This window comes from Molothrus ater, chromosome 1, assembly GCF_012460135.2.
Source record: "Molothrus ater isolate BHLD 08-10-18 breed brown headed cowbird chromosome 1, BPBGC_Mater_1.1, whole genome shotgun sequence".
In the NCBI taxonomy this organism is placed as follows: Eukaryota; Metazoa; Chordata; class Aves; order Passeriformes; family Icteridae; genus Molothrus; species Molothrus ater.
The window spans coordinates 63,891,623-63,910,759 of NC_050478.2; the positions used below are offsets into that span (position 1 = coordinate 63,891,623).

Sequence of the window (19,137 nt, forward strand, 5' to 3'; positions counted from 1 at the left end):
GATGGGCTTCCCAGCATTTCTGAGCACTCCATTGCACTCCTGTTTAAGTGACTCTGGAGGAAAAGCAGATACTAATTTGTGTTTTGTTTTTCCCACTTCCTGAACAGGAACAAATAATCAGTCTTGTCAATCAAATCTGTGGAAAAGTATCTGGTAAAAATGGCAGCATTGAGAACTGTATCAGCAAGCCTACACCAAAAAGAGGACCTCGTAAGAGAGCAACAGTGGACGTGCCATCATCTAGGCTTTCATCCTCCAGTTCATCCAAAAGTGCTTCAAGTTAATCCTGAAGATGCCAACACTCTCATTTTGTCAATTTATATATATTTTTTGTAATTATTATACCATAGTTTGGAGTACTTGCTGTAGAATACAAGCTGTCTTTGCACTAGCTCTAAAGAAGATTTTCTTCTGGTTTTAGAGAACTAATTTTGTTTTAGCATTAAACTGTTGAAATTTTTTTTTTGTACTTAGAATAGATAGATACAGCAGTCTGATTTTTTTAAACTGCCGTATGTTCACTGTTTTAAAACCGGCAAGGGGCTGATAAAATATGAATTTGTATTGTCCCTATGGCTGAAAAAAATAAAAAGCCTTTTTGGTAACTGTGAAAAAAGGCTTTTAACCCATTTTTTGAATAGGTTGAAGTTTGATGTGTTTTATAATTTGTTCTCCGGTCATGTGAGCAGATTTTTCTAGAGAGAAAAGGGATAGGAGACAAAAACTTGAAAGAAATTGCTTTACTTTGGCTGTCTTTTATTCTGTCACAGCAAGATGAGTTTTGTAATTTTTTAAATTGGAGAATACACACTTTCTTTGGGAGGTTATGGCAGCTGAAGATGGACTTTGTTTCCTAACTGTAGGCAAAAGGAGGAGATTTGGAGTATGTTCTCTTTTACCAGCACATCACTATGCATCTGTTTTGAGGGGGAAAAATAAAAAAAAATAATAAAAAAAAAATTAAAATAAAAAAAAATTAAAAAAAGGAGGAAAAAAGACTGCCTGCCTTGAGGAGTTATGTGAGGGAAAACTGTGCCTGATTTCATTAGGAAATCCATTCTGTTATTTTTTGGTGCTGTTGGCTACTTTATCAAAAACCCTTCAATAGCATCCTTTAAAAAAAAAAAGATAAAAAAAGAAAAAAGTGATTGAAGCCATAAGTGCTTCTTTTGTCATAGACGTGCAATCTTTCTAACATTCCATTTCCATTCCACTGCTGTTTTTCACACCTTTACACAGTCAAGCATTAATTTTGTTTTGAATTTGTTTCATTATATGATCACATTTAGAGCCACTAGCAAGTCTGCATATTTCTTTTGAATGTGAAAATGCATTTGCTTTCATCTTGTCTATTTTTTCTCTTCATGTTGTAACAAAAAAAAAATCACACCTTTTGTACATATGCCTGTAAATTTTTTTAAATACTTGAGCCTTTTCTTGGGGTGGGGGGAGGGATGGCAGAGAGACAAGATGAAGAAAAGCCTTACGTTTCACTTTCTTCATCGGTTGGATTGGATGCTTACAGGGTTTTTCTTGTAACATTTATAAGTGCTGCTTACATCACTGAACAACAACAAAAAATAATAATGGAGTAGCTGTTGCCCTTTTCTGGTTGTGTGTACAGTATGTGTGGAATAAAAAAGGGAAAATGTTTTCACAAACTGTTTTGTTTCGTAATTGAATTCAACAATACCGTAGCTACCCATATTGCACTGAGCTTGCCAGTGGTGACTGTCAGGAAAGTCCTATAATACAATTTGTTGATTGTTGTTGCAGAAGACTGAACTGTTTTGGAATATTTAACAATAACATAAACAGAGTCAAGTGTTTTCAAATGTGGTTGTCTGGTTTTTATGGCCTTGCTGTGTACTTTTCCCTCTTGACAGTAAACTTCTGACTATGGCTTACAGTTTGACATTTAATTTATTAGCGCTGCTCTGCTCTCTTTCCTTGTAAGGAAAGACTTCATGTTGTTTATTGCCAGTTTTTTGTTTACTTTCCAGGTTTGTACTACGAGGTTTAATAAAAAAAAACAAAACTTTTTTGGACATTTTGTCTGTCTTCTGGAAAGCGAGGGAGTAAAGGAAACTCCTTCAAGATAAATTTCTTTCAACAGCTGCCTTGTTGAATAGTAAATCTCTTAATTGTAGGTAGGGAGCTTCCAACCTTCATTTCCCAGGCAGGGATCAGGAAACACTTTGTCAGCTAACAGGAGAATCCTTAAGGAAAGTGGCCACTACCCAGCTGGCAAGCAGGAAGGAGATACCCCCCTTCCCAGCCACTGGCTTTGTCAGGGCAGGTCTTTGGAAGAGATCTACATCACAGCTCATCCTTTTACTTACACTGTTTCTGATTATATTCCTTCCCTCTGTGCAGGAAGAGCAGGAGCCAGGAGCCTTCTCAAAGGAGAGCAGATCCCTGAAAATAGAGCATGAGACTTGACAAGCAACAGGAGTTAGACATGGTCAGACCTCAAGTTCAGAGAGAAAAACAACTGCAGAAAAAATGGGAATGAGATGATGCCTATAGGTCCTGAGGTTTCTAAAATCCACGCACTTAATTAACAATTAACTCAGGTTTATCTCCCTAGTGTAGTCAAACAGATGTTGCCATGGAAAAGCACATTACATTGGTGCACCTCATAACCACTTTTCTTCCTGACATAGGCTCCTCTGTTCACTTGTCATGGATAAAATACCTGTGTAATCAAGTAAAAGACATGGTTGGGATAGAAATTCTTTATTTTATCTTGAAAGAGGAGTAAGTACACAATGCTAAGATACCTGCTCCACAAGGAGTGCAACATTTCCATATGCATCTCTCTTCCTTCTCGGGTTCTTATTTTTTCCTTAACACCTATAACTAAGTTGGTCCTGAATAAGAAGTGTGAGAACAGTAGACACTGCTGCATTCGTAGACAAAGGCAGGAGGCAGACAGTAGGTAGTAAAGAGTAGAAAATAACTTTTCATTTTGGTTTGGATCCTAAATCTTCAGTTGCAGCAGCTGAAAACATGCAAGGAACAATTTGGGTTCAGTTTTACACATCAACTCTTAAGCACTTCCAATCAGCCATTTAAAGGTTAGTGGTCAAAGTAACTTCTACCTTTCCCCTTAAATTCTCTTATACATAGTATATACAACAGTTTTACTGCTCCCCTGAGCCCCAAGACTACTGTTAAAGTGTGTGTGCTTTAGGCATAATTTTTTCTTTAAAAACCAACCTCCACATGACTGGCAATTTTGTAAAAAGGCAGTATGACTAAGTAAAAAGATCTGGCTGTTATGCTTGGTTAGCAAATTGTTACACAGGCAAGCTCTTCATTCACTTGTTCATTCATTCAGAAGTCATTCTTAAAGGATATGGTTTTAAGATTCAAATAGTCTGAGAGTCACTTTCATCACTGCCATCTGAAGCACCCTTTCTCTCAGTTACAGCAGCAAGGGCAGTGTCCACTTGAACCTCCTCTTCGTCCGACTGGACCACGGGGGACTCTCCCTCGCTCGCGTCCTGGCTGGCCGAGTCGGTGCAGGTGGAGGACAGGGAACAGAGCTTCTGCCGTAACTCCGACTGGCTCGGCACCTGGAGACTGATCTCGTTCACGTAGCTGTTGGAGTCGGGCCCTGAGAGGTGGGAAAACGACAACAGCAACAGTCGAGCTCTGGCTCAGCAAGGGGATTTGAGAAATCAACACATGAACATCAGCTCAGCGTGGCTTAAGGAATCACTTTCAGGCTGTTTTCATTCTTTTGCAAGACATCAAGAGGAAAAAAAACCCCAATAGACTCAGTGTAACAGAACTACACAAACTGGAAATTTAAAACCAAACAAACAACTAGGAAGCAGGCAATAATAGCCATCACCAGTTTTGACTAAAAATCAAGATGCCAAAGCAAATCAAATTTAATTCAGCATGAAAGCAATCCTCTCTGGTAGAGCTATACCACAGCTCAAGTGCACAGAAGTGGGATTTTAAGACTCCGCCTTCCTCCATATCCCGTGCAAAAAAGACTTGTAACACAGTGCAACAGTGTTTGCTTGCAGTTTGAGAGTTCAGGTTTCAAAATTAGATCCTCTTCCCCAGACAGCAAAAAAGTTAAAATGAGGAAACATCTAAACAGTTTCTATGTGATCTGCCAAAGAAAGCCCTTTTTTCCTTCTCTCCTATACCTAACAAGTGTTTCTCCACAGTCAGAGCACCCAGCTTCAGCTCTCTCTAAAGTTACTAAAGAGTAACTTTAGTGAGAAAATTCTCTTAAAAATTTTATGCAGAAGTTTTTCAGAAGGGTCAGATGGATATGAGCTACACCTTACTTCTGCTCAGACTTTTGCACAGCAGTTCAAACCACACTGTCTCTACCTGCTCCTCAAGTACCTGAGTTATATTTTAACACTAAAAATTTTAGAGAACCTGCCTTGTGTGCACCAGCATGCATTAGATCAATTAAGACAACACACAGAGGAGCTTTCAGGAGTGACAGAGCTAACTCAATTTTCCAGCTTAACTTACTGTCATGAAAGGTTGCAAAGCCAATGTCCATAAGCTGGCAATGTTTATAGCAAGGCAAATTTGAAAACATTTCAATGTCTTGAGCTGATTCTCATTTTTACCAGTTATTTTAATAACTTACCTGTATTTTGTGGTGTTCGGGCCAATTGTCAAACAAACCTTGCCCTGACAACCCAGTTCTCCACTGACAGCAAAATAAAGAGTTACCTTTAAGCCAATCTCATTTTTCTGAGAATGAAGACTATTGCATATTTGGCTTATTACTGGGGTGCCAGGTTCTTAAAACACGCACAAAAATCCCTTAATCAGAGGGAAATAAAATGTCTGGAACCACAAGAGCAAGATTCACGAGACTTACACTGCAGTAAGGCTGCAGTGTTGGAACATTATTACAGCACAGGTACATTATATTGCACTGTTATGCCCACATACAGACACTGCACATATATGCTGTAATATTTAGATTACAGCATAAAATAAAGACTGTATTTTTTTTCAAAAGCTAATGCATTTATATCTCCTTAGTTAAAAAAGTAGTTTCTGCCCTTCCTTAGATAATCCAGCTGAGACCGTTTGCTGTTAAGACACGAAGCTTCTTGGTCACATCTGCCAAACAGCCAACAAGGGGAAAACAGTCCTAGATTCTGCAATTACTGATCAGCTTTAATAATGCATGAAGTGGATGCCTATCCAAAACCACCCATCTCAATTCAGATTTTGCAATGAAGCACAAAAACCTAAACCTTTAGCAGGCAAGTGTGCCTTGACCATTTACCACAAGCTTTTCATGTTCACAGGCACGTGTTAATCACCTTTACAGAGGGAGTACTGTAAGTACTTCTATAAAGATATTTCAACCTGTACTTTCAGAAGGTACCAAAAGGACCTTTAAAGGAGCCTTATCTCCTCTCCCACAAGAAAAATCATTTTGGCTCTTTTGAGGAAAGGCATTTTAGCACTTAACTTTTTAACCAGGAAAACACTTCCATGGTAGGTAAAAGATCCAGTTTTGAGACACTAATTCTCAGTGTAGAAGATCTTTCATTACACGACTGGTCCAAGTTTGACAAGCAACATTCTGGACAAACTCTAAGAAATCAGTATTAAAAAGCTTTCTGTTGATGTTGTCAAATGTTGATGTTGCAAGCTTTCTGTTGATGTTTGTCAAAATGTCCTCTATTAACTCTATATTGGGAAAAATGCCCCTCAAGCCAGTATGTCACACATCACCTATCCAGACTGTGATGAATACAACAGGGAGTTGCAGTAAGAAAAATGAGATTGTCTGGAAATACCACACAGTTTTGCAGCAACTCCCTTGTACAGCAACTAAATGTTACTGTTTGGAGAAGCACTAATGAAGAACAGTCAATCTGCATCAAGTGTGATGTTTTACGAGATAACATCACCCATTACAAAAGGGAGCGGTTCTGGTGGTTTATCACTGTCTCTAAGCAGGCTGTCACTACAGGTACCATACCCAGCATGGGAGACAGCACATTATTGTCTTCGCTTCCTGAGTTTAAAAAGACATCGAGTGCTTCCTGGTCAGACATGTCCATCAGATCCATCTGCTCCAGCATGTCCACATTCACCTCCATGGAAGACATACTGCCAATGGGTTCTGCAGGAGAAACAGCACAATGAGCAAACTGACCATCAGCTACACGAGGTTATTACCTGCCAAGGTTCCAATTGTCTGCAGCAGCAATAATTAAACTGTGGAATGGAAGGAGCCCGCCCACAGGAGCTGCTCAGCAGCAACCTCAGCCCAAATCCAAGAGCACTGTGTGCAATCTTTGTTGTGAAACTAACATCCATTACTGCTTCTGTAAACCAAAACATTTTTAGCAGCAGTATTTATAGCAATAACCTTCTCAGAAATAAGCTGAGATGGGACTCAGGCACAAGGATTGAAACTTTCCATTTTGGAACACTCCTTTTCAATTTTCTCAACCAGAAGTCTTTTTAGAGAAAAGCAAACACATTTAAGGACACAGTCACTAAATGTCAACATACATGAGACATAGAAATTCAGAAACCAGGATTAATGTTAACAGAGAGTAGCTGTTCTTCTCTCAGATAATCTTAAGAAATTACAGTAGTCTGTAAAACCCAGGCTCATGCCCAGTATCTTCTCTCATGGGTATTTCACATTACTAATTACTCAAGCAAATTACTTATTACTGTCAATACAGTACTGACAATTTGTAAGGGAAGTAAATACTTGGATGAGCATCTTCTTCCTTGAACAGCAAAACATGCAAAGAGGAAACAAGTAAGTTCAGGGTCATTCAGATTTAAGTCCACCTGCTGCATTGTATAAAATTATTCAAATGAACAGTTTACTTGTTTATCTAAATGTAACAATTACATTATTGAAAGCCTTCATAGGTGAACTGAGAATAAATTCTGTAGTTTGATTGGGGGATTATCTTTTTTTTTTCAAATATGCTACAGCTCTGCAATTTTTCATGTACTGCAGGTCCAAGTCTTTCATTAAAACAGTTTCTTTGATACACCCAGGCTCCACATTATCATAAAAAGCTGAAGTTCCAAATGTTAGGCAGCCTAACACTCTAACAGAGCTGTGTGTCCAGTACCAGCCCATGACCATGTCTACTTTTAGTCTAAAAGGCAACCCATTACTGAAAGCAGGGGACTCAAACTCAGTTCCTCTCCTGACCATGAATTTAGTTTTACATATCCCACCTCTCCTTAGCCACCCATGCAGAGCATCTTGAAGATGATTTTATATTTATAGCACTCATGAAGAGAAATAGAAACCTTGGATTCTATTCCCCACTCTGACATTACAAATGATAGCAGAACTGCATTTGGAGCAGGGACAGAATATCTACATTTTTCCTGCCTAATACAAATACCTAATTTCCCACTGGCTTCCTTACCAGTCCAACAATCCCTGCATTTTGGCCGAACAGATGGAAACCTCCCACACAGAATTCCCTGTAATCTCTGGCATTCTTGTGCTTTAACCAGTCCAGAGATGCCACATTTGTGTCATTTCGTAATAAGGAGAGCATCTATTGCGACCTCCTGTGTCCTAATCACACCCAGCTGCCACCTGGGAACTGCTTGGAAATGCTACACTGAACTTTCCTGTGCACTTTGCAAAATTTTCTGAGGCATCTCCTTGGCCAAATGACAACCCCAGGCTTTGGAACTCCAGCGGACAAAGCAGCTGCCTCCATCCATATTTTTACATAGATGCACTCTTCAGCTGCAGAGAAAAACGCTGTTCCAGATGCAGTTCAGTGCATCTCCTCAGACATGGAGCAGAGCCTGACTAATCTTCTAAGGTATCCAGTACCCCGGGACACCAAGTTTCTTCAAAAGGCTTATCTGAAGTTCCAGTTCTACTGAGGCAGAATTTGGCCTTTTTTCTGTGCTTCCTCTGTAAGCACTGCTGGCTCTTGCCTGCTCAACAATGCTCTCCAAGCTGGGAGTTTGTGCAAAAGGTTTTTACAACTTGCCTCTCCTCTCTGCTATCTGCAAGTATCCTGTGGAAAGGTATTGCTCCATGTCCTGCTGGAAGGCTTCTTCAAAGAACTTCTGGCGCTCCTTCAGCTTCATCTGCTGGGTGTGCTCCATGTCCAAAACCTTCTGTGCATGTTCAGCATCGAGTTCAGCTAAGCATAGAACAAACAGACAAATCAAATATTACAGGTGTATCCCCCCACTCTCAGAATTTAAAACCTACAGAACCAGTTCAATAAATTCTGACAGACTGTTACTGCAACAAAAGGAGCTCTCTGTGCTTTGCAGCTGTATTTTAAACCAGGATGGGAATCCCATATTAGGCAGCATAACCTTCACATTAAAGTGATGTCAGAACCATTTATCTTGAGGCAAGATGCAAATTTCCAGAGCTGTATAAACAGGAGCACCTGAGAGCACTGTCCATCAACAACTGGGATTTCAGAATCCTGCCAAAAAAACCTGAGGTTTTTTTGATGCTTCTGCAGTCATATGCACCTAATGCACACAAATGCAACACTTTTCATTTGAATAGTGCTGCACATTTCCACCACAATGCAGGTGGCAAGATACATATATGTACTTATATGTACATACACATAAATACACATACATAACATATGTGTGTATGTGTATGTGTGCCTGAGATTCTGGCTTTGCCAGCCTCCAGACAGAATGGAAAAATTCCATGAAGAATCCTACATGTATGTGCAGCAAAGGAAATATTAGACAGAATTAGGAAATGTTAGACAGAATATCACTAGAGGAACTCCTTCCCCTCTGTTTTGCTCCACACTGGACAGAGGGGAAAAGAATTGTGCTGTCTACTGCAGAATAACATCTTCTAGAATAAAAACATGTCATTGCTATTGAAGCACTGACTGAAACCAGACTGTTAGAATATGCTTCAGAAAAATTGCTAATATATAACCTGGAACTCTTTTCCCAGAGTTCTCTGTTCACTTTTCTGGTGTCATGAGTGCTCTGCTTACAACAGAAAAGGAATTTTCCAGCTGAGCTACTGATGGAAGGGACGGGGGTGGCGAGAAGAGCTGCTGGTCTGTTCCGTTCTGCCCATTAGGGAAAGCTCCAACAAATACCACTGGGTGAAAAATGTCCAAGCTTTCACATGCCAGACAGACACAGCTGGAATATGGCATCTACATGGATAAATGCTGAGGGCACACGAGGTTTTCTAGGACAAGCATTGTGTCAGTCTTCCAGGAAAAATGTTATGTTAATGATATTCTACAACACAGACATTCATTAAAAGCATTTACTATTATGCAGATTATTGCCCAAATGCAGATTGTTTTATTAAACCAGGCAAAACATCAGAGAGCAGTTAATTCACTCTGCTGCCTGCATCAAGGTCACAGTTCATACAGAAGCAACTGAACTGTGGCTGATGCCAAAAGAAGCCAGGAAAACTGGACTGACACACCAGATATTCATTAAAACATCAGTAAATAAGCAGAAATCTCTTTTTTAAAGGAGATTTCAGAAGCAAAACATCACTGTATAAAAGGAATGCATCTTCCCTGAAGGCAACACGTCTTTACTATCAATTATACTGTGGTGTACGATGACTCTGTGTCCCCCGGAGCAACTCGTTTACTGCACTCCTGGATGATGAGCAATTATTAATAACATTGTTTACGATGCAGAAATGCTATTCAATTGTAATAATAAAAGCCAGAGGCTCTCAGAGACAATGGGAATTTTCTGTCTCTCTCATAATATAGTCTGACAGTTTTGCACTCTAGATTGGTAATTCAGGATATTTTTAACCCCAAAACAGATATGGCATCTAAGTGAGACTTGATACAATCTCTTTCTTGACATTGAGCTCTTTGTTTTTAAATTTTTCCTAAAATGTCCTGTAAACTGTTGAAATTGTCACTGGCCAGAGCTGAATGGCAACAGCTGCCTGCTGTGCTGGTATGTTCCACAGGAAACTGTAAACACATGAGCTGCAGAGCTCTCACAGACTTGCTCTCCAAAGTCAGATAGAGAGTTAACATCTAGAACCTTGCTGCACGATTTCACACCCTGCCAGGTGTAGTAAGAGATGCTTGGCTAAGCAAAACCAAACTGCTGCATTTAGGTTTCTGTTTGTTGTCAGTAATGCTAAGGATGGGAGGTGAAGCCAACCATCAAACATGAAACCAAAGAAAACAGGTGCATTGTTTCTCTCACAGAGCTACTCAGAATTATGTTTTCCCTAAGCCAAGTGTAGTTTATAAAACACTGAAGAGAGACAGAACCAGAGGAGTTCCAAGAAAGACCAGAGTATCATCCATATGCCATCATACACTGCTCATATGAGGATGCAAACTGAGACTTGGCACACTTAAAATACTTTCCTTTCACCCTAAAACTGTACTTTTCAATTAGCAATGGCACCTATTTCTCTATCACACTGTGCACAGAAAAGGAGACAGACTACAGAGAAAGTGCTAATGCACAATTAGATGCAGACATACAGGAGTTGCCACAATAACCCAAATAAAAGATGACTAATTCCCCACCAGCTATGACTTTTAAGAGAACAGACACTAAAAGTAGGCAATTTTTTTCCTAAAACAGTGAACACTTCAGCGCTGAGGCACAGCCTTCTGCACCACACCCAGGAACAGCCCCACAGCTCACCCTGCTCACCTCAGGGTACAACACACAGCCTGACTCCCCTGCCCCATATCTTCAGTGTTTGAACCAGACACCAGGAGAATCTAAACTCCAAAGGAACAAATGACATTAGCTTGTAACCATACAGCTCAAGTGTAGAGGACACCATTTCCTGGTATCACTTCTAGGCCTGGCTGACACTTCCTACAAATTAAAATTCTGCTGCAGTACCTGAAGTATCTATATAACCAACAAAGTGACCATTTAATGTTTTAATCTAAAACATTTTCCAGCTATGCACAACATATTTCCCAAATAAGCTGGAAGAACGGCTAAAAAAATAATTAAAATTTTAAAAAATCAGCAACTGACAACACTGGCTGTTTACATGGCTAGCACATCCCTTAGACCCTACATGAAAGATGTCAAGTTGTCCAAATGGATAGCTTTTTAGTGCTTTCATACATAACCAGTTTACTTCCCTTCAATTAATTTATTATGTAACTTTACATCTCATGTGATGTAGAACCCATAAATGCATCTGGTCTAAAGAGAGAAAGACACACAAAAAAATGCCCCTTTTTCCTCCCTCTACAGTTCATTTGCTTTTTGCAGACTCATCCAACCAGACATAAAATGTATGCACACATTCTTTGTGGGGTTTTTTTTTGCTTTTGCTACAGATATCAAACCTTCAGTGAAGCAGCCCTTCACTGAACTCACTGCTGGTTTTTGATGTTCCTCCTATGCTAGGAGAGCTTGAAACTGGCCGTGGCATGAAGACACGCTGGGTGGAGGATCATCCCTTCCCTTGAACTTCTGGCCACGTCCCCGTTCACGCAGCCCAGCGTGCTGTGTCCCTCCCTGCTGCCAGATGTGCTGCAGGCTGGCACCCGGCTCGCTGCCCATGGGACCCCCAGGGCTTTTCCACGGAGCCAGAGTCATCTCCAAGCCCGGTGCCAGAGCCCTCCATCTCCTCCTCTGGGATAGAGCTCTGGCTTCTGGTCCCACCCCCAGGTAGGGAATGACCCCCAAAGCACCAGGCTCCCACCCAGCCGGTCACTTGTCCACCCTGCTGTGCGTCCATCCAGGCTGGAACATCATCACTCGGCCGCGGGAGCACCGTGTGAGATTGTCACAGCCTATCAGCAGGCTGGCTACTCACTCAACAACCAAAATCCTTCAAAAATCAGAACAGTAAAAGCATAAAAGCAGACAATGGAAGGCAGACAGCCAAGCAGCTTTCTGAGCGCATTATGACTTAGCAACCTCTACTGCAAACTGCCTCGTTACAGACCTCTTCAACTAAAAATATCAAAGGAAGACAAGACACCAGGGAGTGCTTCAAAGGATGCAGTTTCCCTCAAAAATGTTTAAATTATTCTTGACAGAATTTAGAATACATGTTGATGCTGCAAGGGAGGATGTGCAGAGCACTCTTGCACTATAGTCTGCTGACAGGTGGGGAGAGCTGGCAAAATTCGGGGAAAAAAATGTAGAATAAGGGATCTAGGTGCACACAAGTCTTTCTTCCACAGAAGAGTGAAAGGAAAACAAGTGAAAACTACGAGTCCTAGGTGTTTTTAAACTCTTATTTAACAGTCTCTTTACATAGAAATTTGGCTTTACCAAAGACATAGTCAAATAATTACAATTTAAAAATTAAGTCCTGATTCACTAGAATGTGAAGTCAGGATTTCACTCAATGACAGAAAGATCATCTGTGTTTGAAAAAAAAAAACCACTGTTCCAAATGAGATTTACTGTCTGCCAACTCTCAAAAGCCTGCACATTCATGAAGAAATGTTTTACTAAAATTATCCAAAAAAACCCATCATTAAAAATGGCTGTATGTACTGCTTGATAATACCTAACTAGGGTTTTTATAGATTGCATCGGAATATGAAAACTCTAGTCAAGAAGAAAAGCAGAGGTTTAACCAGTGCAGAGAGATCATCTTTAACATTTCCCAGCAAGCAGTTTCAACAAGTTGGCTTACCTTAAAAATTCTCTTTAAGCAAAAAAAAAAAAAAAAAAAAAAAAAAAAGCTTGCTTGAAATCCTTGGTATATAAAGGATAGGCCTAAATATATATCAGAACAAACCACAGAAAATAGGTGCCTGTGTACAGCAGGATTCCAGTTACTAATGCAGCACCTGGAGGAAGAGGCAGCTTCCAACCAATGTGAAAGGAAACAGCTTGGGAAAATGTTTCCACAGAACTCCAACCCTTATCTGGCTACCAGGAAATCATCATAGCTAAGAGACACTAAATATATGCTCCACCAAAGAGCAAATGCTCAAACTGAGTCCCAAAAATGTAAATTCATCTAGGATCAAAAAACAAACAAAAAAAAAATTAAAATCACATTTGTGATTAAAAATACGCCAGGCTGAGGGGACTGCTCTGCAAGGTGACCCACTCCATAATGGAGTCTCATTTTAGAACTAGATTTGCTGTGGTTCATAAATTTTTGCCCAGTTCATTTGTCATTAAAAACATCCCAAAACTTGAGTGCATTTGCCTATTTCTTAATTTAAGAAAAATTAGGAGCAGACAATTTTTTTATGCCTGCAAATGTGGTAAGCGGGAATGACTTTAGAATAGTATTAATTGGTTTTAACTATAGTCAAAACCACCAAAATCACTGTTCTACAGCAGATTAAGGGTGGTGTTTTTCCACACTTGCTTCACATCATGCAAAGCATGGAAATGTTACAGCAGAAGTTATGGAGGGGAATTCTCTCCTTCAGGCACATTCCTGACTGCTCCTGGGTTAACAAATCTGCAATCCACCATCTCCCACTTCTCTGGTACAATGTCCTTTATGGTCATGGGTGTTCAACGACAACATGTGTCTTTCTAGAAGACTGAATTTAGCAATGTGACGTCAGTGGGATGTGAGTACCACAAGCCTTCCCCAGCTTACACCAGGACAGGCTCTCTTAGCAAGCATGTCTTCTACCTCCCTGATTTATCCTTTAGTCAGATTCCCACCCAAGTGAAAGAGAATAAAAAGTGACTTGCAAGGGAATGAGGGAAGGATAACATTAAGCTGAACCTTTGTGCAGAAAGTACCAAAAAAAAAGAAGAAAAAAAAAAAGCAGCAAGCAAGCAATTTGAGTTCACACCCTTCATTCCTGCCTCCCTTTAAACCTGCCATCTAAAGTATGTAAGAAAAAGAATTCAGTTAGTGAGCTGCAAAGTATGTCTTTCCACTATAAATAAACCTGACAATGTCACACGTACCTTCAGTACATTTAAGTTTATTTGTGAAGATGATCTGGCTTTAAAATTTTGCCACACACTGATGAAAAATCCCACTATTACAGAAATTGTACCTGAAAACAGCTGAAATGATTCAGCACAATTCTACTGTCATGAAATGCAGTATTTAATGCATATGCTCTCCAATCATAGTTTTTTCAGCCTTACCTCAAAAATACTAATTTTCAAATGGAAAAAATTAATCAATAGCAAATATAAACCCAAAGTACTTAAAATACAAACCACGGCACTGCAGCATTCTATTCATGTTTCCAAAGGTCCATGAAAATGTCCCAAATAAGATTAATAACATCCCATTTTCCGAGTACAAATTGATCCATCGAACAATTTAATGACTATTTTCCATTCCAAAAAGATAACCACTCTTGCTTTGGAATTAGAAGGCTTTCAAAGACAGGCAAGTAGCTTCTGCTGCTACAAGAATAGTGCCAATCTTAACCTTCGCACAGCTGTGAGCTATTTGCCTTCTAGATCAAATTATGTGCATGTGCAGACACATAAATTAATGATGAGATACTGTTGTGCTGTCACAACACATTGTGCACAGGTTGAAAACACAGGTTCCACGACATGGCAAATCAGTTGGCAGGTATCAGCTTTTACTTGTCCCTAAGAACAACACCCAGCTCCAAACTCCTGATGCAGTGGAACTACTCTTCACTCAAACTCTACCCTTTTTCAGACATGCAGAACAACACCACTGAGTGCTGAACTAAGTCTTGCCTCAAAAAGTGAAGGCAAAACAATGTTTGCCTTCTTTCCCAATAACTAAAAATAAGGGTTTCACTCCATAAACTGCTTTCATAATAACCAGTTTTCTGACTGAACATGCAATTTCTACCCCTCTCTTCAGAGGGAGGGGTAGATCCTGTCCAACAGTCCTAGAGGCCTTCAGAGCTAAAAGGAATGAGCTGCAGATTTATAGTCTCAATACAGTTCAGCCTAACCTCACTTACTTTACATTGATAGTGAAATATTTTAGACATGAGGAGGGATTTTGGTTTTTTGGAAGACATATTTTAATACAAGTCTTAGGTTAACATGACCAATAACAGCTAAATCAGAACAGGGGAGGAAAAAAAAAAGAAAAAACACCTACTTTTTACAAAACAATCACATAACTGTAACTAGTTGAAAGAGAATTTGATTTTTTCACATGCTTGGTAAAGCATTCTGTATTTATTATGTAGACTATATTTGGTAACAGATCATAGAAACACATCACAGAATCATAGAACGAATTCTAGATAAAATAATTGAGCTGGAAGGGACCTCAGGCATCATTTAGTTCCAACCCTCTGCCATGACCTTCCACTAGACCAGGTAACTTAGAGCTCCATTCAACGTGGATGGACACTTCCAAGGAATAGGCATTTGCAGCTTCCCTGGGCAACCTGTTCCAGTGTCTCACCACCCTTGCAGTAAAGAATTTTTCCCTAATATCAAATCTAAACCTACTCTCTTTCCATTTGGATCCACTGCTCCTTGTCCTGTCACTACATGCTCTTGTAAAAAGTCACTCCTCATCTTTCTTGCCTTGTCTTTCCTGTAGGCTCCCTCCAGGTACTGGAAGGTCACAATTAGGTCACCCCAAAAGCCTTCTCTTTTCAAACTGTACAATCCCAATTCTATCCATCTTTCCTAGTAGGGGAGGTGCTCCATCCCTCTAATCTTGGTGGCTGCTTCTGGACTTGCAATTTCTTTCCTTCTTTCTATTTTAAGCAAATTCACAGGTGAGAAACTACAAATTAAACTAAATATTCACATAGTCAAAACTGCAGGATCATCAGTGAAATAACACTCCACAGGAAGAAGAAGCCTTATTTGTTTATGTCAAAATTTCATATGTAAAAATATTTTAAAAAGACCATAAGCCAATCATTATATCAGTAGCGCACACAACACGCTTGAAATATTTATTTTTTCTTGACAACTCAGTCTATTTCCCATTCAATTTCTGTCAAAACAATTTCTCCAATGCAAGCAAAAAAATTTGCTATTCATTCATGCAATTAATGCTGAGCTTATTTCTTAGAAAAAGAACCATTAGATTACAAATCTAGTCCAGTTCAACACTGTTTGATTAACATCCCAAATGAATCACACTACAGATTTTCTTTAGAAATCCTAGTGATGAGCAAACACTTTTGTTTGATATCATTAGTGAAACAATATCTGAAATAGCATTCCCTCTAACAAACCCGCATCCAGGAGCATCCAAACACAAGGGGATTCATTTGCTAACAGACAGCTATTAGAGATGTGTTACCAGCTAAGGAATTTTAAATTACATGCAGTCTTCCATATTAATTACACACGGAGTATGAGTTATGACAGACCAGATTATTTAAAAAATCCATATTTATTCTCAAATGCAAAGCAAAGATGCCATCATTCTTTTTAAAAAAGGAACATATACCAGTGTTATTTGCGAGTAATGCCAATTTGCAACATTAGCAATGGAATTTCTTTTCCATACTTTTTATAACACTGTAAGACGGATCTCTTCAAGCTACATTGTAATAGTCTCTTATAAATGTGTTTTTCAATCGATGAGTTGCTTTTAAATTCAGCCAATTGGACAGTAACAACTATATAGGCACAATAAAAGGAAGACAACCAAAACAAAATACATTTCAAACAGAACAATCTGGCTGCACATAAAGCCATATTTTCAGAATATATGACTATATTTTCACAGTTAAAATTCCTCATTTTCTGCTATGGAAAGGGATTATATAGCAGAAAACAGGGCATCTGACATTAAGTGCAGAAAAATACATAGTGTGTTTTTTCCACAGAACATTTTCATCTTTAAAATTAAAATGTGAAAAACAGTTTAGTTAGCACTTGGGCTGTGATTCAGAGGTAAGGCAATATTCAGTGTGTCAGTTCTAAGGAAAGGACATTGAGTTTTAAATTTTTAATGAAACCTTTTAAGCTTTCTCCTATGCATCTAGTTTTCATATACTCACAGCCAATGCCACTTGCTTCTTCATTTTTTACAGAATATTAAATGGTCTACAGCTGAGAAATAACAGACCATAACAAAAAAAGCAGCCCTGACAGAACTTTCAACTTGCAAAATATTAGCTGTCATTAAATAGACCAATTCAAAGAACAAATTTATTTTGATAAACTTGAAAAATATTTGAGATAAAACTTTTGAAGGAGAAAAAAATAAAGTCTTGAAAGATGATCTGCTCCCACTGGCTTGCTGACTTATTTGTGTGCCATCTTCCAAAGTGTTCAAACTTGCAACACTGAAGGTAGACTAAAGGTCATCTTTATCTACAGCCAAAGCCCTTCCATATTTTTACTGCCAATTCAGAACAGTTTCTGCAACTTTGACATGCCTGTTTGCTTCCTAAAGGATTTAAGGGCAAACCTTGAGGAGCAAACCATACAACATGGGGCACACAGGAAGAAAACCAAAACCCTTCCTTCTTCACAGTTTGTAAACCACAACAGAAGTGCATGGCTGCCTTCACCTTCTTCTTTTGTTCCACCCTGAGGAATGATCTAGATCTCCCAGGATTTCATGTGCTAGCCAACACTTGATACTAATAAGAAGGGAAGCAACCAGGTCTCAACATACCAGCAGCTTTCAGATTTTTTCCTCTCATACAAGTTTTAACTGCAACCATGTTCACTCAAAACTATTTTTGCTGTTTAGTCATAAATTCATTAATGGCAGCACTAGGCACAAATCAACAGTGTAATTTTAAACTCGCTTATTCTGGTGTAGCTTGCAGTAACAGATAAATTGATTACAAAATTTGCTATTCAAATCAAACTGATTTAAAGAAGCACATCATTAATATTTCAAGTACTGGAGTAGGCTGGTTTAAAAGTAGCACAAAAACTAGCAGGTCTTTGTCACGTGTGCCTTATCTAAGATCGTAACATCATTAGGTTAATAGATTATTTTAAATAAATAATACATAGAAGTTAATGGACTAATGGAAATAATCAGAGTAATTTATTAGCATTAAATACATCTAGACAAGCTGTCCACTGGTTAACATAACTAACCAGGTCACCTGAACCCTCAATGGAAGAGCACAATTAATAGCTAAGACTTTTGTCTTATTTGATGTTCAGTTTTTCACCTGCTTTTCATTGGGAGGAATTGTTACCACTAAAACAGGACAAAAATTCCTAGGTCTCTCTGTTGCTTGACCCAACACCTCAATGAATATATGCAACGAAAAGAGAGACACCCATGCAGCAAGGGAGAGGGTGGAGCAGGTGGGTGATCTTACTGATGCTTCAGTGGAGCATTAAACACAAGAAATATGAAAGGAAAGGAGATACAAAGGAAGAGAAATGACAGTGGGGCAGAGGGAGAGGAGAAGGGCAACTGACAGATTGTTCAAAAGAGATAACAAATGAGATATGATCCTTCACCCTGGATTTCTTCAGCCTGGTAGAGATTAAACAAGTTGTGGGGAGAAAAAAACAATACTAACTGGAAGGAAGACATTTAAAAGAGGCAAAGAAGGCTCTGCCTCTTTTAAACAAGAAACCACCACAAACAAAAAGCCAGTACAATAAAACTGACTCTACGAAAGCTACTCTGACAGAAAAAAATCCCAAGAGGCTGCAGGAATAATTGGGTTTGAGTGAGGAAGCACATCCTGCTTTGTGACCATCAGCGACTAAACCCTATGCCTACAGTGAAAACGACCTGACAGATGACACCTAGGATACAGTATCTTATTTGAGCAAACAAAGAAAATCCACCCAAAGGATGCACAGACATCAAAGTGACAGTGAGGAGTGAATAAAAAGCAGAAATTCAGGAAGCTGATAAAAGCACTTACAAGGGGGAAGGGAAAAAAGAAGGGGGATGACTGAAGAAGGAAGTCAGTGTAATTAGGACTGTGAAACCTGTAAAATACACTTCCTGTGAGATTATTCTTTTCAATATACACAGCTGTATGAAATCTCTCTCTCAGCTTTTCCTCCCCCCACCTTCTTTCCTTCCAGCACAGGGATGCCACACAATGTCTCCTGCTGCACCTTGGGACAGCAAGCCCTGACTTGTGTCTATGCTGCAGCACAGTATAAAATGAGGAATTAATTTCCCCAACATCTGTATCAATCAACTTCTGCCATTTGTAAGCACCTTAAGAACATTCACCTTCAGGCCTGCTAAAAATACAGAACACCTAATTTATAATATTTTCCTTAACTGAATATGTATAAGGC

The 19,137-nt window shown here is 39.2% G+C and overlaps 2 protein-coding genes across 2 annotated transcripts in view; one reads left to right on the forward strand and one right to left on the reverse strand.

Annotated features, from left to right (window-relative positions):
* JARID2 (jumonji and AT-rich interaction domain containing 2) overlaps positions 1 to 2,048 on the forward strand; it is a 211,601-nt gene extending 209,553 nt beyond the window's left edge. Inside the window, exon 18 of the mRNA XM_036378686.2 lies at positions 108 to 2,048. Coding sequence (XP_036234579.1) covers positions 108 to 284 — 177 coding nt within the window. The 3' untranslated portion in view covers positions 285 to 2,048. The remainder of the gene's footprint in view (positions 1 to 107) is intronic.
* Positions 2,049 to 2,723: 675 nt separating this feature from the next.
* The window catches only part of DTNBP1 (dystrobrevin binding protein 1), a 63,075-nt gene continuing 46,661 nt past the window's right edge, over positions 2,724 to 19,137 (reverse strand). Inside the window, exons 8-10 of the mRNA XM_036378688.1 lie at positions 8,004 to 8,159; positions 5,990 to 6,133; positions 2,724 to 3,622 (exon numbers count right to left, since the gene is read on the reverse strand). Of these exons, the coding sequence (XP_036234581.1) occupies positions 3,375 to 3,622; positions 5,990 to 6,133; positions 8,004 to 8,159 (548 nt within the window). The 3' untranslated portion in view covers positions 2,724 to 3,374. The remainder of the gene's footprint in view (positions 3,623 to 5,989; positions 6,134 to 8,003; positions 8,160 to 19,137) is intronic.